Source organism: Choloepus didactylus, chromosome 4, assembly GCF_015220235.1.
Source record: "Choloepus didactylus isolate mChoDid1 chromosome 4, mChoDid1.pri, whole genome shotgun sequence".
In the NCBI taxonomy this organism is placed as follows: domain Eukaryota; kingdom Metazoa; phylum Chordata; class Mammalia; order Pilosa; family Megalonychidae; genus Choloepus; species Choloepus didactylus.
In genome coordinates this window covers 48,752,400-48,774,729 of record NC_051310.1, presented here as the reverse complement: position 1 = coordinate 48,774,729, position 22,330 = coordinate 48,752,400, and the positions used below count along the sequence as shown (strand labels likewise).

The window sequence follows — 22,330 nt, the reverse complement described above, 5'->3', positions numbered from 1 at the left end:
CACTGTATTTTTCTCCACTGTCTTGCTACCTTCTGCTGTGCCAGAGATGCCTATGGTTATTTGGCACTACTAGTAAAGGAGCTAAAAGTGGCATTTCAAACCTTCATAGAATACAAATGAATCTAAACTCAAAAGCAAGTAGCCTAAGCCAAAAGACCGGCCTCTTTTTCTTCTTCTTCTTTTTTTAATCATAAAAACTGGGAAAGAGATAGAAATATAAGTAGAAACTAGAAAGCCCCAATGTCCTGGAAGAAAAAGAAAAAACAATCAAATAACAACACCAACAATAGCAACAATCAAGAAAATGGAACTATCTTTTAAAAAAAAGTCCAGTTTATACAAACCAACAATCTGCATATTCCTACATTTATCTAATAAACTGAAAAAATTGTAGAACACACTATGATTTCATTCAAAACAGGTGTTTCAATGGCCATCACTGCAGCTTTACTCTAGAAGGAGTTTGAAAGAGATAAACCTAAAATATATATGTGTATTTGTGTTCAATCTGTACATATATAGACATATTTTATTCATCCAAATTACTCCCTAATTGATGTTCTATTTTCATCTACATTTAAAAACAAAAATGCTCACTGAATACTGAGCAAAGACTAACCTTAAAAATGTCGCCAGGCATAATCTAGTTTTTGTAGTTTATGGAAGAAATAAATTATAACCGCAATGATCCTATAATGTTGTGGCACTTATTATCTACCTCATGCAAGTACTATGTAGGCACGTTTCATCTTTCAGCCAATTCAGTAAGGTGGATAGTTTCATCTTCATTGTAGATGTGATGATACAAGTGTGTAAGCCAATGCCAACCATCTGGACAAAGGGAGGCTACTGAGCAAACCATTCATTATCCTTTGTGGACAACTTCTCATTCATTCTTCTCATTCATATGCTTCCTTAGGACCTTCCACAGAGACTAACGGCAGAATGGCAAGAAAATGAAGTACAAACTAGTCCACACTACTGTGCCAAGCTACTTTCAAGATGGTGCATAAAAAGGATGCACTAAATGCTATTCCTAAAGAGATTTGGAGCATTCAGGATTTAACTTAAATCATGCAATGCCTCCCTATCATTACTAGTGAAAAATAACACTGCCTAATATCTGACCCACAAAATGTTGATTAATAATTATATTGTCTAGTAATATAAAGCTTGCCTTGAAGCACTCAAAACTATGCCAAAAGCCAAATCACACTAAAGTATACACTTGAATGTTCCAAAATACTATTACTGAAAATATTACTGAAAGTTATAGTCTACTTATTATGTTGCTAATCAGTCCTTAGACATTAGTTACCTTCCGTTATGAGAAAGAAAAATAAAATTGAAATGTCAGACAAAAACCAACATTTTCCAATAAGCTCTATAAGCCATCTAGAAAAGAGAAATGCCAACAATATCTCTGAATGATTCCTTCATAATATTCCATTCAGTAGGTAACAACTGAGCAGCATATATGGATGTGATAATAGTAAAATTCCCTTACCAGGCTTAGGTACAGATAGAGAAGTTGCAGTTTTCAGATATTTGGGGCATAATGCCTTCACACAGCAGGTTGAAAAACAGTTTCTTATAATGCCAGACCAGGCATAGTCTCTCTTGCTCAACAGATTATTTTAAAAGATCACAGGAGACAGATCTAAGATGGCAGCACAGAGAGGAGTGGAAGCTAAGTAATTCCCCTGGAACAACTAAAAAAACCCAGAAACAACTAGTAAATAATCTGGAATAACTGCAGGGGGACAGAAGTGACCGCCCACTCATCATACACCAACCTGAATTGGGAGGAATGCCCGAGATCACAGCATAAAATCTGTAAGTAAGAACTGCGGATCCAAATCGGGAGACCCCTCCCCCACAGCCCAAGCTACAAAGCCTCGTGGAGCCAGAGAGAAGCTTTCTCCCAGCAAGCAAATATAGCTCAGCTGAGCTCCAGCTGGGGTTTTAATTAGCGAGTGTGAACTGCTCTCCAGAGGTATGAATCCCCAAGTAGACAGAGGCTTTGGGTGACGACTAACCTTGGAAAGCCGGAGGGTCACCTCAGACTAGCTCTGTTCCTTTTTTGACTCAGTGGAGAAAGCCTCAGCCATTTTCAGTTCCCAGTTCTGTGACCCAGACAGGGGTGTGGCACAGGCAGAGAGAGACCATTGAAATGCTAATGACCTCCCGCTAGAGTATCTATCTTCTCTAAGAGGAAAGGGGTGGGGCCCAGCTCTACTACCTGCCTTTCAGTCAGAACTTACACCAGTCAAGAATTATAGGCTAATCTTTGCATCAGGCTGGGAGTGCCCCTGCACAGTCCGGCGGCCCGGGGCTTCCCTTGAGGGATGATGCACACTAGTGACATAGCACAGCCTTCCCTTAGCAGAGGTCCTGGACGATCACAGCTGAGAAGAGGGGCCAGCTCAGAAAACCCAGGGACGCCACGTCAATGCTGGTGGCTTGTGGGTCAGTGACAGAGAAAAGCTGGGGCAAAACTGAAATGAAGGCTTAGACTCTTGCAACAGACTTGAATCTCTGGAAACACCTGGGAGGTTTGAATACTAAAGCGGCCCTGCCTCCCTGACCACCCAGACACACGAACCACATTCAGGGCAGACAGCTCCAACAACAAACCCAAACTGAGTTCACCAATTGAACCCCACAAAACTCATTTCCCCACACACCACAGAGGCTGAGTTGGGGAGAACTGACTTGAGGGGTATAGGTGACTCGCAGACGCCATCTGCTGGTTAGTTGGAGAAAGTGTACGCCACCAACTTGTATTTCTGAAAAATTAGATTGGTATTTTTTTTTTTTTTTTACAATATAAAAGAACCCTATCAAGCAAAGCAAATGCCAAGAGGCCAAAACAACAGAAAATCTTAATGCATATGATAAAACCAGACGATATGGAGAACCCGATCCCAAACACCCAATTCAAAATATCAGAAGAGACACAGCATTTGGCACAATTAATCAAACAATCACAATCGAGGAATGAAAACATGGCACATGATATAAAAGACATGAAGAAGACCATGGAACAGGATAAAAGGGACATCAAGAAGACCCTAGAAGAGCATAAAGAAGAAACTGCAAGAGTAAATAAAAAAATAGAAGATCTTATGGAAATAAAAGAAACTGTTGGCCAAATTAAAAAGACTCTGGATATTCACAATACAAGACTAGAGGAAGCTGAACAACACCTCAGTGTCCTAGAAATCCACAGAACAGAAAATGAAAGAACAAAAGGAAGAATGGAGAAAAAAATAGAAAAAAATCACAATGGATCTCAGGGATACGACAGATAAAATAAAACGTCCAAACTTAGGACTCACTGGTGTCCCAGAAGGGGAAGAGTAAGGGTAAAGGTCTAGAAAGAGTATTCAAAGAAATTGTTGGGGAAAACTTCCCAAACCTTCTACACAATATAAATACACAAAGCATAAATGCCCAATGAACTCCAAATAGAATAAATCCAAATAAACCCACTCCAAGACATATTCTGATCAGACTCTCAGATACTGACGAGAAGGAGCAAGTTCTGAAAGCAGCAAGAGAAAAGCAATTCACCACCTACAAAGGAAACAACATAAGACTAAGTTGTGACTACTCAGTGGCCACCATGGAAGTGAGAAGGCAGTGGCATGACATATTTAAAACTCTGAGAGAGAAAAATTTCCAACCAAGAATACTTTATCCAGCAAAACTCTCCTTCAAATTTGAGGGAGAGCTTAAATTTTTCACAGACAAACAAATACTGAGAGAGTTTGCCAATAAAAGACCTGCCCTACTTCAGATACTAAAGGCAGCCCTACCAACAGAGAAACAAAGAAAGGAGAAAGAGATATAGAGAATTTTAACAGACATATATAGAACCTTACATCCCAAATCACCAGGATACTCATTTTTCTCCAGTGATCACAGATCTTTCTCCAGAATGGACCATATGCTGGGACATAAAACAAGCCTCGATAAATTAAACACACAAACAAACAAACAAAAACAATTGAACATATTCAAAGCACAATCTCTGACCACAATGGAATACAAATAGAAGTCAATAATTTTTGAATTGTAACTCCACTATTTACTTCCTACCTGATACAAAATACACAAACTCTAATGACAAGTCAGTGGTTTTGAACTCAGTGTAAAATATGTAATTTTTGACAAGAATTATATAAAGGCGGGGGAATGGGGGAGTATAGGAACATAGTTTATGTGTCCTATTCAAATTAATTTGGTATCAAAGAAAAACAAGATTGTTATGGATTTCAAAGTTTAATTCTAAGCCCCACAGTAAACACAAAGAAATTATCGGAGAATATGACCATGGAGACGAAAAGTAGAGTATGGGTTAAGAGAAATGGGGGAAGGAACAATGGGGAGTTAAGAAACGAATGTAGGGTAGCTGTTTGAGGTGAAGGGAAATTTCTAGTAATAGATGGTGGGAAGGTGATAGCATTACAACATTCTAAATGTGATTAATCCCACTAGTGGAAGGCTAGGGAGGGGGTGAAATGGGAAGATTTAGGCTGTATATATGTTTCCACAATTGAGGAAAAAAAAAAAGACAGTCTAAACAGATGACAATTGAATGCCAAGGATGAACCTGGATGGGATCTGAGGATGGAGGACAGGAGGCTCAAAGGGACACAGTTGAGACATAATGAAAAGGAAATATAGAATGTATGCTTTGTATCATTTTTGAATCTCTTGTACTTCTTCGCTGCGCTTAATGGGATTGCATAAAAGAATGTTCTTGTTCACGGGAATTGTATATGTGAATTATAGTGTTTGTTCAAGGATGTGTGCAGCTAGCTCTCATATGTTCAGAAGACAGAGCAATAGATGATGGATGATAGATTGGGAGAGAGGGAGGGAAGGAGGGAGGGAGGGAAAGAAATAGTGGTGTGATAACATGTTAAAGTTAGTGGATCAGGGTATCGGGGGAGGGGGGTCAGGAATGCTGGAGTTCTGTGTATGGGGCTTGTATTGTTTTTACAACTGTCCCTATAACTTTGAATTTGAATTTATTTTCAAAATAAAATTAAAAAAAAAAATAGATCACAGGAGAAGCACCCTAGTTGTCCCACATGCCTGGCTTATCCCCACCAGGGATTCTGGGTCTTAATAATTTTTAAGCTAGTATTTGCTCTATAATCTTGGAAAAGCCAGTTAGTTTCATTTGTAAAACTATAGGACTTAGACGTACTAAGAGAAAGTTGGTGGAAAATAACTGTTGAATGATTACAGAATTTTATTCTAGCACTATTTTTATACAGTATCCCTTAAATATAGGTGTCCTAATTATAAATGAGATATGATATTCAATAATAATCCAAATAATTTAGACACAATTACCATGTAATTATCATGTCAGGACCTGCAAGTTCATCAAGTACTACGTTTTACCTATGTGTCTGAAGCGTTTGCTGACAGGGAATTAATTTCCTCCTGAAGCAGATACCCTGTTCCATTTTTAACTATCTTTACTTGTTAAAAACTTCTCCATTACGGTGCTCTAAAATCCAACTTCATTTAACTTCTATGCATTGCCCATATTTTCACCCTTTATCTATAGCAACCCCAAATAAACAGAATATTTCTTACATTATTTCAAGTACTTCAAGTCACTTTACTATATTCATGTGTACATATTTACATAACTTTTATGACATAGCACATCTGCCTGTGAGCTCTTCTTGGGAAGTCTCAGGTCTTCCCTCTTAAGTTCAACTGTCCATTGCCATAGGAACCTCTTGCAGTATTTAAATATTGACTCAAGAAAATGATGTCAGACATGACAATGTTATCCCATTTTTACATTTGGAAATTCAAAAAAATATATTTAGATGTACTTGTCCAAATTTTAAAAAACATATAAAAGTAAAGTAACTAAAAGAGATTTACTTTAACTTGTAGAAAAAAAAGTATTGCCTACTGTATTTCAAATAAGTTATGTGCTTCTGTGATAGATTTGATTGAAAAAATAATTGAAGACCTAGAAATATTCAAAATCTCAATTTCTTTAAATTCTAAAGGCATAATTCTGCCTGAATATTTCATATAATAGCATCTTCCTGATAATATACTTCATAGTTATTACAAAACACACACGAAATAAGAAATGAAGACCAGAGAGAGCTTTTTAACTGATATTTTTGAAGCTACATGTTGAAAAAAAAAATAGGCCTAAAAACCAAAAATTGTAGGGTTAAGCTTCTCCCTCTAAAAGAAGCTGGAAAAGAAATCCAGTATAATCAGAAATAAGTGGTCTACAGAATGTTATTCAGATTGTACATTTTTCATAAGGTCCAAAAAGCTGAAAATAAAAAGTCCTCAGCCATTTGTTTCATTTGAATTATTTCCCATTAAAGTCACTTCAAACTGCAGGATAGATTTTCTGAGCTTTAACCATCATCCCTTCTATTTTTTTCTATAATCCTCCCTTCTCCTTTTAAATCCTCACTCATTCCACCCATTTCTCAGTCTTTTAAAAGCACAGAATGTTAGCAACTAGCAAAGCCCAGAGGAAGGATTTTGGTAAATTTAAAAAGAAACTAAAGCAACATAGTAATTAGGAGTCGATAAAATATTTTCAACTAAATAAAATTAATCTAGCCACTGTTCTGTATGTTAAAAAAAAATATTGCCTAAGGCAACCCATCATGATAAAAAGGCTACAGTCTCCATGTCAGAACAGATTCTAATGCCATGATTTGTATTAGAGAAGGCATTATTCACATAAGGCAAATTAAGGCTGAATTAAATTACAGTGATTAATTTGCTTGTGGGTTAAAGCTGAATTTGAAAAATCTATAAAACTAAATATGTGGAAATGATAGAAGGAAATCTCAGTAATTGGGGGGAAAGGTTTTACTCTAATTAGCTGCAATGCATCATTAAATTCCATTGTACTAGCAACTGAAAAAATATAGCTGTTTTAGAATTAACGAGAGAAGAGATGCATTGGAACAGACATTTGGCTTCATACATTATATTTTTATCTCTTTCTGGCGTATAATCATAGTTAAAATCTGCTAACAACTGCCATTAATAAAGTATTTGAAAGAAGCTATCAACAAAATGTGAGATAAGAAACATAGTGAGGTAAAGTGTTTGGCTTACTGGAGGAAGGATGACTAACAGAAATCTCAGATGTTATACACAGGATGATTGCTAAAATTCATAGGCTGTTTACTAAAGCCAAGTAAAGTGTATATCCCAGCTAGTGTTTAATTGATTTGATCGCTTCCATATTTCTAATATTGTAACTGCAATTACAGATTTTATAGGATTACTGTCATCAACCTCTCATGTTCTTTTTCCACATCTGTATTTTAACAGACAGAATCAATGAATCTTATCAAAAAGCCTGAAGTATAGATGAATATATAATTAGATGATAGAAGATAGATAGATAGATAGATAGGTATAGAACATTTTTATCATGAAAGCTATATATGCTCATTGGCTGCTGTGTTGGGAACAGGGAGTCAAGGTTGAGAGCACAGCAGGGGACCAGTTGGCTATTACAATTACCCAGGTAAGATATGATGATGACTTGGACCATGTGACAGCAATGGAGGCTACAAGAAGTGGAGATCAGGCCAACAGGATTTAGTGGAGATTTAAATGTGAGAGGTTTTGTCCTGAGCAACTGAAAGGTGGAGTTCCCAATAACCACACTGGGTAAGATGGTCAGTGAAGCAGGTTTATGTGAAATGATTAGCAGTTCAGTTTGGGACAACCTCATTGGACATGATTTGCAGTCGGATAGGAGAGTCTGTAGTTCAGAAAAGAGATCCAAGATGAGTACATAATCTGGATGGTGCTAGCTTATGTTTTTAAAGCCACAAGAGAGGACTGAGTTCTGGGATACCCCAACATTTAGAATATAATCATGTTCAAATTGCTTTCCAGAAATGCTCTAACAATTTATACATCTCCCAGGATACTACTCTAGATTTTTTCCTAAAATTGGGCTTCATTCTGTCCATTTGACAACGGTTTCTTGTTTCAATTTTTACTCTTCGTTACAAAGGAAAATAAGCTTTTTGGGGGTATATTTGTTAGTAACTTGTAATTTGTTTCCTATCAATAACCTATCAATTTGCTTTGCTAATTTTTCTTCCCAGGTATTCTAATCTTTTTTATTAATTTATAAAATCATTTTACATATTAAGGTAATTAACCCTTTTGAGATATTTATTACAAATGTTTTATATCATTTTCACTTCGTGGCTTTCTGGTGTGAGAAATTTTACATTTTTTATAATTTATTAATCAGTTACTTCATTATTTATGCCATTACTTTAATATTTACAAAGACAAGTTAAATATAGTCACATTTTTAATAGTTTATGATTTATTATTTTTTTACATTTAACTCTCAGTCCTTCTGACATTTATGTTAGGCCTTGTGGTGAGACTTTCATTAAATATCTTCCTAAATGTTTGGGTCATTTTATAATTATATTAAATATATCATTTCCATGTATTAAGTTCTTATGTATATTGAGGTCTAGTTCTAAGCATTCCCTCTTTTTTTTTTGGCTACTAATTCTTTTGTCTATACTTCACTAATTATTGTATTTTAAAGGTATATGTTACGTACACTATTTGTTAAATGAATGAATGTCTAACAGGAATATGAGCCTTCTGCTCTGGTTGCTAGGTTCCCTACTAAACCAGAAAGTAGGATGCCAATTTTTGTTTTCTTCTTGTTCAGCATAGCATATGGTGTGTAGTCTAAGAATGAGCTTTTGAAAATTCATCCTCATTGATGATGCAATTAGTCAGAATCTCCACAGCCCCTTTCCAAACCCAGACATTGGCATATGTCGTTTCTTCTCTTACAGTAATGTTGCAGCCAATTTTATGAATACGTGTGGTGATTTTCTTAAAAGGCTAGGATAAATCAATACTGGCATGGGTAGTTTGCTGCCATATTAAATTAGAACCTCCAAATATGTTTTACACATGCACAGCCTAACTTCCATATTTGCCACAGTTATTTAAATCTGCCTCTCCTATTAGACAAAAACTACACCAAGGATTCCCCACTCAGTCAAGAGGCACATCTATGTTCTTTTCTTATCCAAATGCCAATACTTTTAAGCAATTTTAAATGTTCTTTTAAAACTTGTTCTCATTTGAATTGAATTTGCATTTCACCTTCCATATTAGCCTTCCCGTATTTTCCTCTATTACTCTATTTTCCCTGGTCAATCACTCTACTAATTAGAATCATATTTCTGTGACCACAAAAGATGAACAAGTGAACCAAAAACAAAAATGTGTGGCAAATAGGTAAAATAGTAGGGGTCCAGAAATTGCTCCCTGCTACATGGTGTGTGCACTCCAAACACACTCCATGCTATCCCACACTAATTAAATCATGAATCAGGCAGTTTAGCAGGTCCTCAAGGGGAGGTTTGAAGAGAATCTCATCGGCTCTGGGAATATGCAAAACAGGGATTCAAAAATGTGCCATGTACTGGATCTCTGATATATATGCCTGGGTGAGGCTTTTTTCTAATATGTAAGAGGCCATGATATTATTTTAATGATATTTTTTGTCAACTACCATGTGAACCCATTGTATTTTCTGGAAGGAAAAGCTTCTGAATGAGATGGTAATTGGCAAGGCAGGAGTTTGCCTCTTGATCTCAATTTCATTTTAATGGGTGTCAAAGGAATTCTTGTATTTGAAGACTTAAACTCTGTTATTCTCACTTTCATCCCAGAGGACGATTCTCTTCCTTCTTTGGATACTCTCTCTATTATTAACCCAAGTATATTTTAGTCATGCATTCATTTTAAGTAGCCACTAAACTATGAGTCATGCTGTATCTTGTAAAGAAGAGCATTTTGAAAGGAAAGCAAACCTCACTCCCTTTCATGACTCTTCCATGTATCTACCCCATAGCATCTCCCCTGTATACCCTCTGAATGCTTCTCTCCCTCAGCTCTTACATTCCATGTCCATTCCAGACACCTCGTTTCCATCATCTACCCCTAACAATATCTGCTCTGGCTTCAAACTATTTACTTTCGGTTTCACAGAACCCCTCTAACCAAACATGTACTTTGCTCTTTCCCTTTGACATTGAAAAATGTTTGCTGAGCAGGTCTTAAAGAGAAAACACAAGTCAACATCAGAAGACTAAAAGAAGTTTGTGGGAAATAGCAAGGAAGGGAATACACTGCCTGATAATCATATGTCAAAACTCAGTATCTAAAAATAATATTCTCAATAAGGCTTATAAAGTAAAATAACTTGATTAGTTTTCTCCTGTGCTCAAGCCCTTTTTGTCATCCCCTATATTTGATGTGAATCAGTCAGTGTAGGAAGTGGGAAAAAATTTTTTATTGTAAGGAGGACTTTGGGTCTTTCTTTATCTCAAATATAACATGGATGGGAAAAATTAGAAGAGATTTCATGGAAGTCAAGGAAGAAATGAGAGATGTCAGGTGAAAGGGCAGAGAGGCATCTATTTTAAGGACAAATGTAAGGGAAAGGGAAGATAAAGAGCCACCAGGTGCTTGGTACATGAGAGAGGTAGGGGAGAAATTTAAGTGGACAGTTTATTTCTAATTTTAAAATGGGCAAAAAATCAAAGGAGATATCAAGAATGAAATCTAGTGGAGAAATGGCAGCATTCTTAGAGTTCCAGAGGAAAACAGCAAATTACTGGGAGTAGTAATTAGACTGTTTTAGGGAAATGGAGTAATTAGTTGTTTTCAGGAACTACATTTTCTAAATTAAGTGTCATGACTAGTTCTAATTGATGATTAATGGTTGAGTGCTTTTCACCTTCTAATCACTCAACAAATGTGCTTGATTGATAGGTAACTTATGAAATAGAGTATCATTTATGAAGCAGTTATAGAAGTATTGTGTGTTGAGTGGGAAGTCTGCATGCATCTGAAAACACTGTTGAAACAGAAAATAAATAAAATAATAATAATAACAACCCATACCTTCTCTGTGTCAATGCCTTTTGACATGGACCATGTTGACACAATATAATCCATGACTCTCTCACTAAGGCCTTTGGGGACCTGATAGAGTTTCAGAAAGTCCCGTACATTATTCAGCATCTCATGGTATCGGTTGGTGTTGGCATACATTTGCTGGAAAATTGTGGTAACATTTCCAAAAATAGTTGCATAAAGAAGAGCTGAAAGAGAAGAAATTATGAAAATAAAACAAATATCCCAGAAGGAAAAAAATAATATGAATATTGGCCAAGTCAATAAATAATTTGACACAGTTACCCTTATCAACTTGTAGGGGTTAAAACTTAAAAGAGTGCCTGGCACCTGTAATCACTCAGTAAATGTTAGCATTCAGTTTTATAAACATGATTTTATAAGCATGCACCACTCTAGATCATGTGGAAAAACATGTGACTGGTTCACAGTGTCTGTGAAGAATCAGACCTAAAGTTTTCATTTTTCCTAAGAAACTCTAGCTTTATGATTAAAGTTATTCTCCAGCCTACTCTTCCTGAATGAAGCCTAATTATCTTAAGTATTCCAAGGATTGATGATTCAGTTTAGAAATGTATGCTCCTTCTCACTTCTTGTTCCTTCCAGATTTTGGAATTCTTCCCTGCTTATAAACATTTTGATGGAACATCAGAAATATATGGAAGTAGAGACAAATTGAAGTGTTCCATTTTTAGAAAGTTCTGGAGAGAAACAAGGTTGGAATTAAGAGCTAAATTAAAACTTAGGGAATGCCTGGAAATTCTTATTAAAGTCACACCTGTCTCTCAGTGAATATAAGTTTCTCAATTCCATCATTTTAATTAAGAATGAAGCCAATTTGTTGACCACTGTTATTCATCTACAGGGACTTATGATTGGGATATGGTTTTTAAATGCCCCTGACTGCTGCCTCCTTTCCTATAGCCCACAATTTACCAATTCTCTCTCCAGATCTGATCAGGCAATAATGCTGACCAGATACTGCTAAAGCACTTGAGGTAGTTGAGTTCAACCCAAACTGAACACAGCTCTAATTGCACACCACATCCTGCACCCACCTCTGTGGTTTCACTTTGGTGTTAACAGCTCTTTCGGAAAGAGGATAGTACTTTATTCCCCTTATTGTTACCATCAACTTCAGTAAGCAAAATATTTAGTAATCATAGGCATAAGCTTTACACAAATAAGTGCAATATCAGACAAGGATCACTTCCATCCTACATTCTCCAAGCCCTTGAAAAATGAATCCTCTACACAAGGTACTGTATGGGCTGTTTCATTCTCCAGTTTCATTAACCAAATCCCATTTGATGGAAATGCTATAAAATCAAGCTAGTGAAGCAAAGTAAAATCCTTAAAATACCTTTTTTAGAAAACCATTTGTTTTTTCAAGAGCAGTTGTTCTCCTCTGAGTATGACAAATTATAATTTCACAACTGAGAGCTATTATTTTATAGGCATTTAGTCAGCTTTTGCTTTTATTTAGGGATTTTGATGTCAGTGAAGGGCAAATTTTAAGATAGATGATATTTTGGTTAAACTGAGTAGGAGGAATAGAATGCTGGCATTTCTCATCTGGGTCTTTAAATCTTTGAAAATTAACTTTTAACAAATAGAGGTAACAGACTTAACATCTTGATTCCACTTTTGTTGGTATTAAGAAAGGCTAACATGTGGAATAACGTGAACAAATTAAAGATAGAAGAATCATGTAATAAAAATGGAATTTCACATATTCAGAAAAGAGAAATAAACACAATGTATGTTTTTTTAAAATAATGAGTGTTATAAGGGTTAATGAAATAATGCTGCAATCATGATATTTTTTAATTTAATTTTATTGAGATTGTTCACATACCATACAATCATCCAAAGATCCAAAGTGTACAATCAGTTGCCCACAGTACCATCATACAGCTGTGCATTCATCTCAACAGTTAATTTTTTTTTCAATTTTTAGGACATTTTCATTACTCCAGAAAAGAAACAAAAACAAAAAAAGAAAATTCAAAGCCTCCCATACCCCTAACCACACACCCTCCGTTATTGACTCATAGTATTGGTATAGTACATTTGTTACTGTTGATGAAAGAATGTTAAAATACTACTAACTGTGGTACATAGTTTGCAATAGCTATTTTTCCCTATATACCCCTCTATTATTAACTTCTAGTTATAGTGTCATACATTTGTTCTAGTTCATGAAAGAGATTTCCAGTATTTGTAAAGTTAATCATGGACATTGTCCACCACAAGATTAACTGTTTTATACATTCCCATATTTTAACCTCCAACTTTCCTTCTGGTGTTGATAAGTGACTCTAAGCTTCCCCTTTCCACCACATCCTCACACCATTCAGCACTGCTAGTTATTCTCACAATAACGTGCTACCTTCACCTCCATCCATTTCCAAACACTGAAGTTCAACCTAGTTCAACATTCTGCTCATAATAAGCAACCACTTCCCATTCTTTAGCCTCATTCTATATCCTGGAAACTTAAATTTCATGTCTATGAGTTTACATATTCTAATTATTTCATATCAGTGAGAGCATACAATATTTGTCCTTATGTGTCTGACTTATGTCACTCAATATAGGGCCCTCAAGGTTTCTTCATCAACCTGTTTTTTTTTTTTGAGAAGGTTTTGTTCACACACCATGCATTCTGCCCTAAATAAACAATTGATGGCTCCCTGTATAGTCACATATTTATGCATTCACCACCATCACCACTATCTATATAAGGGCATCTTCATTTCTTCCACAAAGGAGGAAGAGTCAAAGAAGGTAGAGCCAAAGAAAAAGAAAAAGAAAGAAAGAAAAAAGACAGCTGAAAAGCAACCAAAGGAAAGATAGAATTAAACTAAAGTAGAATAAAAAAGTCAGACAACAGTACCAATGCCAAGCGTTCCATACCCCTCTCTTATGTCCCCCTCTTACAAGCATTTAGCTTTGGTATATGGAATCATAATTTCTAATCATGCCCAGCTAGTATAAGTTGCCAATGAGTATCACAGAACTACCTATTATTTTGATATGTTTAACTTGTTTGGCTACACATAATGCTTGCAATAGTTCTACCTTTGCCAAGGTGTCTCAATACTGACTTTTAGTTTAACAAATTACCACACATTTCACCTTCTTGGGTATATTAAACATGCATGAAAAAATACATTTTACTCACATGAAAAGGGAAAGCACTAAGAAATGAAAAAAATCTGCCAATGTATTAAAAGTTTCAGCACTAATAAATGAAGGACACAATCAATATCTCAATAAGTTTGGCATATTGCAAATATAGCCACTCCTGCCTTCCATTTTCATGTGAGTGTGGTATCCTATATTGGGTCTTTGTGACTAAACAAGGTGATGATGTAAAGTAAGAGATTCATATATATGTATGAATCTTATACATATGTATGAATTCATATATATGATTCATATATAAATGAATCTCTATATATGCATCTGTACCTATATGAATCATGATGTAAAGTAAGAAAGTCATACATATGTATATATACATATATATTAACATTTTATGCATTTTTTATTGTGAACTTTAACATACATACATAACAGTGAAAACTTTCAAAGTACCATTCAACAAGTAGTTACCAAATTTCAAAGAATGGCATGGGTCACAGTTCCAAAACTTCAGCTATTTCCATCATTGTAAAATATAACATGCATACAAGAAGGTGTTAACTTTTGATGTATAGCTCAATAAGCACTTATATAGGTAATTTCAAAAATTGTTACAGGTTACAGTCCCACAGTTTCAGTTCTTTCCTTATTATGCAACATAGGGTATATACAGAAAGGTAAAGACTTTCAAAGCAAAATCCAATGAGTAGCTATAGAGCAAATTTCAAAGGATGCCATAGGGTAGTTCTACTATGTCATCTACCTCCTTCCAGCTATTCCAACACCCCAGCATCCAAATAAATATATATACATATATATATATATTTATATAAAGTTTCAGTATTCATAGACCTTTGTTAAATTTTATTTTGTTTGTTACTACCCCTTCCTCTCACTTAATCTCTTTCTCTATCTTCAGGGGTGTCTAGGCATTGAGCACCCTAACTTGTTCAAAGGGAATGTGGACACTATGGGGAAGGGGCTGCTTCTGATTGTTGTTCTTAAAGAGGCTGTTGCTTCTGGATTTAGGACTTCTCTGGCATAGGAACACTCTGGTGGATTTAACTTTCTAAAAGATAAAACTTAGTGAGTGAATATTTTACAGTATCTCAGGTAGGGACTTAGGTATTTGGGGACTACTTTTGGTAAGGGCATGGCTTACTGTGGGCATTTGGGATGTCTAGCTGGAGCTTACATAAGAGAAACCTCCAGGACAGCCTCTTGGCTCTATTTGGGATCTCTCAGCCAGTGTGAACTCAGCTTGTTGTCTTTCTTTTTTTCCCCCTTTTGGTCAAGTAGGCATTTTCAATCCTTCACTGCCAGGGCCAGGCTCATTCCTGGGAGTCATGTGCCATGTTGCCAGGAAGATTCATTTCCCTGGGAGTCATGTCCCTTGTGTGTGTGTGATGTGGTGGTGGTGGGGGTGGGGGGTGTTAATGAATTTATCTGCTAAGTTGGGCTGAGAGAGAGAAAGTCCACATCTGAGCAGCAAGAGATGTTCCCTGGAGGTGCCTCTTTGGCATAATTACAGGAGGGATCAGCCCCCCATTTACAGACCAAAGTTTTCCAAGAGCAAGCCTCAAGTTGAGGTCTTGATTTATTAAGTAGCGTGTTCCTAATTTCACTTAATATATATTCTATCCCAAGCTAAACAGTCAGTTTCTTACATTATCTTCACTTAGTTGTACAATCATCATCACTCTCATCTTTAAACAATTATCATAACGTAATACATCCCAGAGTTCTTATCAGTTGCTAATTAATCATCCCTGTAGTGTTGGTAAGATATTCCTATTAAATATAGTCTTTAATATATAATGGGTAGTTTTTTCATATACCACTCTGTTGTTAACCCTCTGTAACAGTGTCATACCTTGCAAGTATATCTTAACTTTTATTTTTAGATCATTTTAGACCCACAAAAAGTTGGAAAAACAGTAAAAAAAAAAAACCATGCATGCATACTGAACTTCCCTCAAAGGTGACAACTTACATAAATACAGTAATTTATCAAAACCAGGAAATTGCCAAAGGCACAATACAGTTAACCATATAATAGACCTTATTCAGATCTTCACCAGTTTTTTACAAGTACTCTTTTTTTGTTTTGGTGTATAGTTCTATAAAACTGTATCATATATATAGAGTAATAACATCTATGCATTTTTTAAAAAAAAAGAGAAAACACTTCCTATTTTAAAATATTTTCTACATTTAATACTGAAAACATTTCAAAAAAGATAGTGAGAGCAAATATCATGTTCCACAACAAGGAAAAACAGTTCTGCCTATTACAGTCTGCATTCATGGGATGAATGATCACATCTTTAATGAGAGATCCCCTAGGGCATGACACGCAATGAGGGAAACTGATCTCAGTAGAAACTCTATGCGGCTAACTCCCAAAATAATACCATTGGCCTGACCTCCCCCCTGAATTATAGGCAAGCATATCTTCTTGGATGTCTAATATGTATTTGAACCTAAAGTCCAGAAAAATAATACTTAATTTACAATGCCCCCTTCCAACAGCCAAGGGCACTTTCATCTCAGTAAATGGTAAAGCAATTTGCCTGGTTGCTCATACTTAAAACCTAAAAGTCATCCTTTAATCCATGCATGATTCGTCTCTTATGTCTAATCCATCTACAATTCCTGTTGATGTTAACTTTAAAATACAGCCTTAATTCAATCGCTTCTCACTTCCTCTACCAGCATTCTTGCATAATCTTTAAAGGTTTGTGCTTTGCCACTTACTAGCTATGTGTCTTTGCGTTAGTTACTTTACCTCTGCAAATTTCTATTTCCTCACTTGTAACTTGAAAATTACACTAGAATCTTCACAAAGGGATTGTTTCAAATGAGATAGCACATATGAAACAATTAAAAAAGGGTCCAGTAGAGAGTCAGCATCCATAAAATTGTATCTATCATCATCATCAACACTGAAATAGCTTTTAATTTTTCATGCAATAGGAAAAATGATCACTTTTAAAAGTATATATAATGCAAATCTTGGCCTTGGCATTAGCCAGGGTTCTCTAGAAAAACAGAACCAATGATACATATTATGTATATTTATCCTATGTAAATATTATCAGATTTATTTTAGGAATTGCCTCACGCTACTGTGAGAATGGACAAGTCCAAATTCCATAGGGCGGGCCACAAGCTGGGAACCCCAGTGAAGGTTTTCGATAAATTCCCCAGGAGAAGCTGGCTGGCTGAAGTAGAGGTGGAAATTCTTCCTTCTGACTGCTGAAATCATCACTTCTCCTTTAAAGCCCTTCAACTGATTGGAAGAGACTTCGCTCATTGTTGAAGGCAATCTCCTTAGTTGATTGCAGATGTAATCAGCCATAGATGGCAATCAACTTATTGATGATATAAATCCATGAAATATCCTCACAGTAACAATCAGGCCACTACTTTCTTGACCAAACAACTGGACACCATTATCTGGCCAAGCTGACACATGAACTTAACCACCACAGCTCTCCACTACTCAAAACTTTTCGATCACACTTAAAACTTAAATCCAAGCCTAGTCATGGTCCATGGCCACAAATAATCAAAGCACTGTCCTCCTCACTGATATGCACTCCTTCCACTCTTCCTCTCACTCCCTCTGCTCCAACCACGCCAGCCTTCTCCATGCTGTTCGAATATTCCAAACCCATTCATGCTGCAGAACCCTTCACACGCTGCTCCTTCTGCCTGGAACACTCATCACCAAGATCTTCACCTGGTCTGTTTTCTCTCCTCATTCAGGTCAAAACTCAACAAACACATCAGAAAGGCCTTCCACAACCACCCTACCTCCAGCCCTTTCCTCCAATATCATTCTCTAACTTCTTACTCAGACTTATGTTTCTTGATCTTATTTATTACCACTTTAATTTCTATTAATTGTTTATTATCTGTCTCTCCTACTAGAAACACAAGTTCCATGAGGGTAGAGATGGGCCTTGTCTTTCTTGCTCACTGCTGTGCTCCCAGAACATACACTAGTTCTGGCACATAGTAGATGTTCAAATTTTTTTCCAATAAATTCACACACTAAAAACCTAAAAAACAGTTTTTCAGAAATATTCTTTTTTCATATCAAATTCTCATGACTAGTGATACAAAAACACAAGAGGAATACACATTATTGAGACAGGTGGGGAAATGAAACATTTAGAAACTAAGAGGGTCCATGTTCTGGCCATGTTTAGATAAACAATGAGTTAATTGTGGAAGGACGTTGTCCTCCACATGAAACTTGAATGTGCATGCTTGGTCTGGCCTAGTTTTGCAGAGGCCAGTAATATAATTTGACCCTTTGATGGAGATGCCCTACAGTCAATTCACATAGTAATAATAATTTGTGACAATGTCATCAGCCACTTTTTATATGCTCTCCTGCAGGCTTTTGGACTTAGGATAACAGCTATTTTTGCAAGCATATAATATTCATAGTCAGTAATTTTGGCATAAATGCCAACATATTTCTTATCCAAAATGTCTCATTTTTTCTTATTACTCACAAAGTGATTATTTTGAAGATAATTCTTATAGATTATTCTCTGACACCCCTCTAATAGAGAAGTGGGGTATATCCATTCTTCTTGAAGCTAGATATGCTCGATGACTGATGGCCAAAAGAATATAATTGTGATGCTGTGCCACTCTCTGAGGTCAGTCCTTTGAAAAGGGGAAGCTTCCAATTTCTGTCCCTTGCAATACCTCCTCTTGGAATCTAGCTTCCTAGTTGTAAGGAAGCCCAAGTATTCTTCTAGAGAGGTCCATGTAGAGAGGAATCAAGGCCACTGGCTGATAGCCTGGACTGAGCACTCAGCTAAGACTGGCCTTAGATCAGGCAATTTAAAATATTGATACATGAGAATACACTTCTGATAACACAAGGCTATGTTGGTAGTCCAACCATCATTTCCCTTTCTGATTATATTCACTAAAGTCCACTTATAATAACAACAGTTAAAATGTGAAGGGAAATTTCCCATCAGTCTGTGATTGTATAAGGCATAGCTTTTTAGTATCAGTTTACCAGCCAGGTGATTCAGCCAACTAGGAACTGGATCTTCCAGATCCAGTCAAGCCACCCCAGTGGATATTGCAGGGTCATGCCCTCCTAGTTCTGTGTAAGTTGCAGATTCATAAGCAAAATAAATTGCTGTTCTTGTTTTAAACCATTAAGTTTGATTATTTATGCAAGTAAAATAATTTAATACCTAATAAAATGGAATAATAATTCTCAATTGAGTGGGGGACGCTTGGAGGAGGAGATTAGTAAGCCCCTTATATGAAGCACATAAGAGCCTCTGAGGGTATAGTTTAGAAAACACTTTTTAGTATTTTAGTCTGGTTTTATATTTAAAAATAAAAAATATTTATTGCTTTTATAATATAAACACTAAAGCCAGGAAGGAATGTTTAATATTTTCAAAAATAGACAGAGGTTCAAAGATGGAAAATTATTATTAGAACTGCTTATGATTCAAGAATTGATGCATTCAGTAGACATATACTGAGCATCTATTATATGCCAGCCATTATACTAGCCACTCTAGGACTGATGAAAAAGACAGGCATAATCCCTCCTCTCAAGTAGCATCCACTACTCCCTGTAGAAAAGTATTAGTCTTTTTCCCAAAACAAATTATTTGAAAGCAGATTCAAATTCTTTTTCCATTTCTTAGTTAAAAAAAATCCACATATAAAAATATAGTCTATCTCTCAGGGTTAAGAAATTTGCAAAGTCAAACAAAAATCTATGTTTAGCTAATTAATTGTAACTCAGCCTCCTCTCTTATGAGCTGTCCATGTTACCTGATAAGGTTAGGCTTTTTGGATCTCATGAGACATTATTTTCCCCATGCACTTATTTATTTGTTCATTAAGTCAAGCTGTATCAATTTACCTCCTTATTAAAGATCTTTATATTTTAAACATTTGGGTATGCTCATGATGACATCCAACACTTAACTTTTCCTTGTTATCTGCCTTTTACATATCTTGGTCGGTGGCCATTGACCTAAAAGTGAGTAATTTAAAATATTGATATGAGAATACATTTCTGGTAACCCTTAAAGCCATGTAGGTATTTCAACCATCATTTCCTTTTCTATCTATATTTACTAAAGTTCACCTTTAAAATGATATTTAATATATATGAAGGATACATTCATCAATCTGTGATTGTATATTTAGCATGCAGCTTGTTAAAACATTTGAAATGGCTCCAGTTGGCCTTAGAAGAAAGTCAAGAAGTTGATCTTCAATGACCTCAGAGCTCTAGTTTCAAAGTATTACTGTCCTTCCAGCTCTCTCATGATGGCTTCTGGTTTCCCCAGGTGAGCCTCCTGAAGTGACCCAGATATGAAGACACCCTCTAGGCATCCATTTAGGCACCAGAAATTTTTTATTTCCCAGTCCTCACTAAATCTATGCCCCATTTGATCTAATATCTGAACTATGCCAATTTTCCTGTTGTAAATTCATCACATTACTTACTTTATAAGTTTTAAATATTGAAAACTACTTAATTTACTATCCCTCTAAGGGATGTTGGAATTTTGAAAGGGGAATTTCAGGTAATATAATGAGTTGATTGTAATAACTCACTATTTGAATTCACTATCAACTAGCAAGGTAACTTGGGATATAGGAGGCCCATTTTTATAACAGCCAATTATAGCATAATATTGGACAGGTTTCACCTAGCTTAAGGCTAATCCTTTAATAACTATAACAATCAACTTCATCAAAGTAATCTCAATAATAACACGGCCATGTTATTTATATTATTTTCTATATATCCTAAAGAATCTTTTAGTTTAAGGAAGTTAATTGTGAACCTACATTAATCAATGTAACATCAAAGATGGAAGAAAGGGAAAGTGTGAAGGCTGGAGAAAAATTGGATTGTTCATTCAAAAGAATTCTAAAAACTCAAAGTAAAAGTCTGTGCAAGGAATCAGAGAATCAACATAACTTCAGTATGCACTACGATGGCTATTCTTTTTTTTTTTAATTTTATTTTGAAATAAATTCAAACTTACAGGAACAGTTGCAAAAACAATACAAACCCCATACACAGAACTCCAGCATACCCCGACCCCCCTCCCCCGATACCCTGATCCACCAACTTTAACATGCTGTCACACCACCATTACTTTCTTTCCCTCCCTCCATATCTATCATCCATCATCTATTGCTCTGTCTTCTGAACATATGAGAGGAAGCTGCACCCATCTTTGAACAAACAATATAATTCACATATACTTTCCCATGAACAAGAACATTCTTTTATGCAATCCCATTAAGCGCAGCTAAGAAGTTCAAGAAATTCAACATTGATACAAAGCTTACATTCTATATTTCCTTTTTTGTTTTTCTTATGTCCCATCTGTGTCCCTTTGAGCTTCTTCTCCTCCATCTTCAGATCCCATCCAGGATCATCCTTAGCATTTAGTTGTCATTATGTATTTAGACTGTCTTTTTTTTTTTTTCACTTGTGGAAACATTTATACAGCCTAAATCTTCCCATTCCAACCCCTCCCTAGTATTCCATTAGTGGGATTAATCACATTTAGAATGTTGCAGTGCTATCACCTTCCCACCATCCATTACCAGAAATTTCCCCACCCCAAACAGAAACCCTACACTCATTTCTTAACTCCCCATTGCTCCTTCCCTCACTTCTCGTAACCCATACTCCACTTTTCACCTCTATGGTCATATTCTCTGATACTTTCTTTGTGTTTACTGTGGGGCTTAAATTTAACCTCTTAAGTCTATAACAATCTTGTTTTTCTTTGATACCAACTTAACTTCAGTATGACACATAAACTACATTCCTTTACTCCTCTATTCCCCCACCTTTATGTAGTTCTTGTCAAAAATTACATATTTTACATTGAGTCCAAAACCACTGATCTATCATTACAGTTTATGTATTTTAGATCCTGTGGGAAGTAAATAGTGGAGTTACAAATCAAAAATACAGTAGTATTGGTATTTATATTTACCATGTGGTCTTTACTGGAAATCTTTATTCTTCATGTGGTTTCAGTCAATTGTTTAGTGTCCCTTCCTTTCAGCCTGCTCAATTCCCTTTAGCATTTCTTATAGGACTGATCTACTGGTGATGAAGTCCCTCAGCTTTTTA

General features: G+C 35.8%; 1 protein-coding gene across 1 annotated transcript in view; it reads right to left on the bottom strand.

Moving 5' to 3' along the window:
* Window positions 1–22,330, bottom strand: part of KCNH5 (potassium voltage-gated channel subfamily H member 5) — a 343,994-nt gene that overhangs the window by 105,009 nt on the left and 216,655 nt on the right. The window contains exon 8 of the mRNA XM_037835300.1: window positions 10,996–11,195. Within this exon, the coding sequence (XP_037691228.1) occupies window positions 10,996–11,195 (200 nt within the window). The remainder of the gene's footprint in view (window positions 1–10,995; window positions 11,196–22,330) is intronic.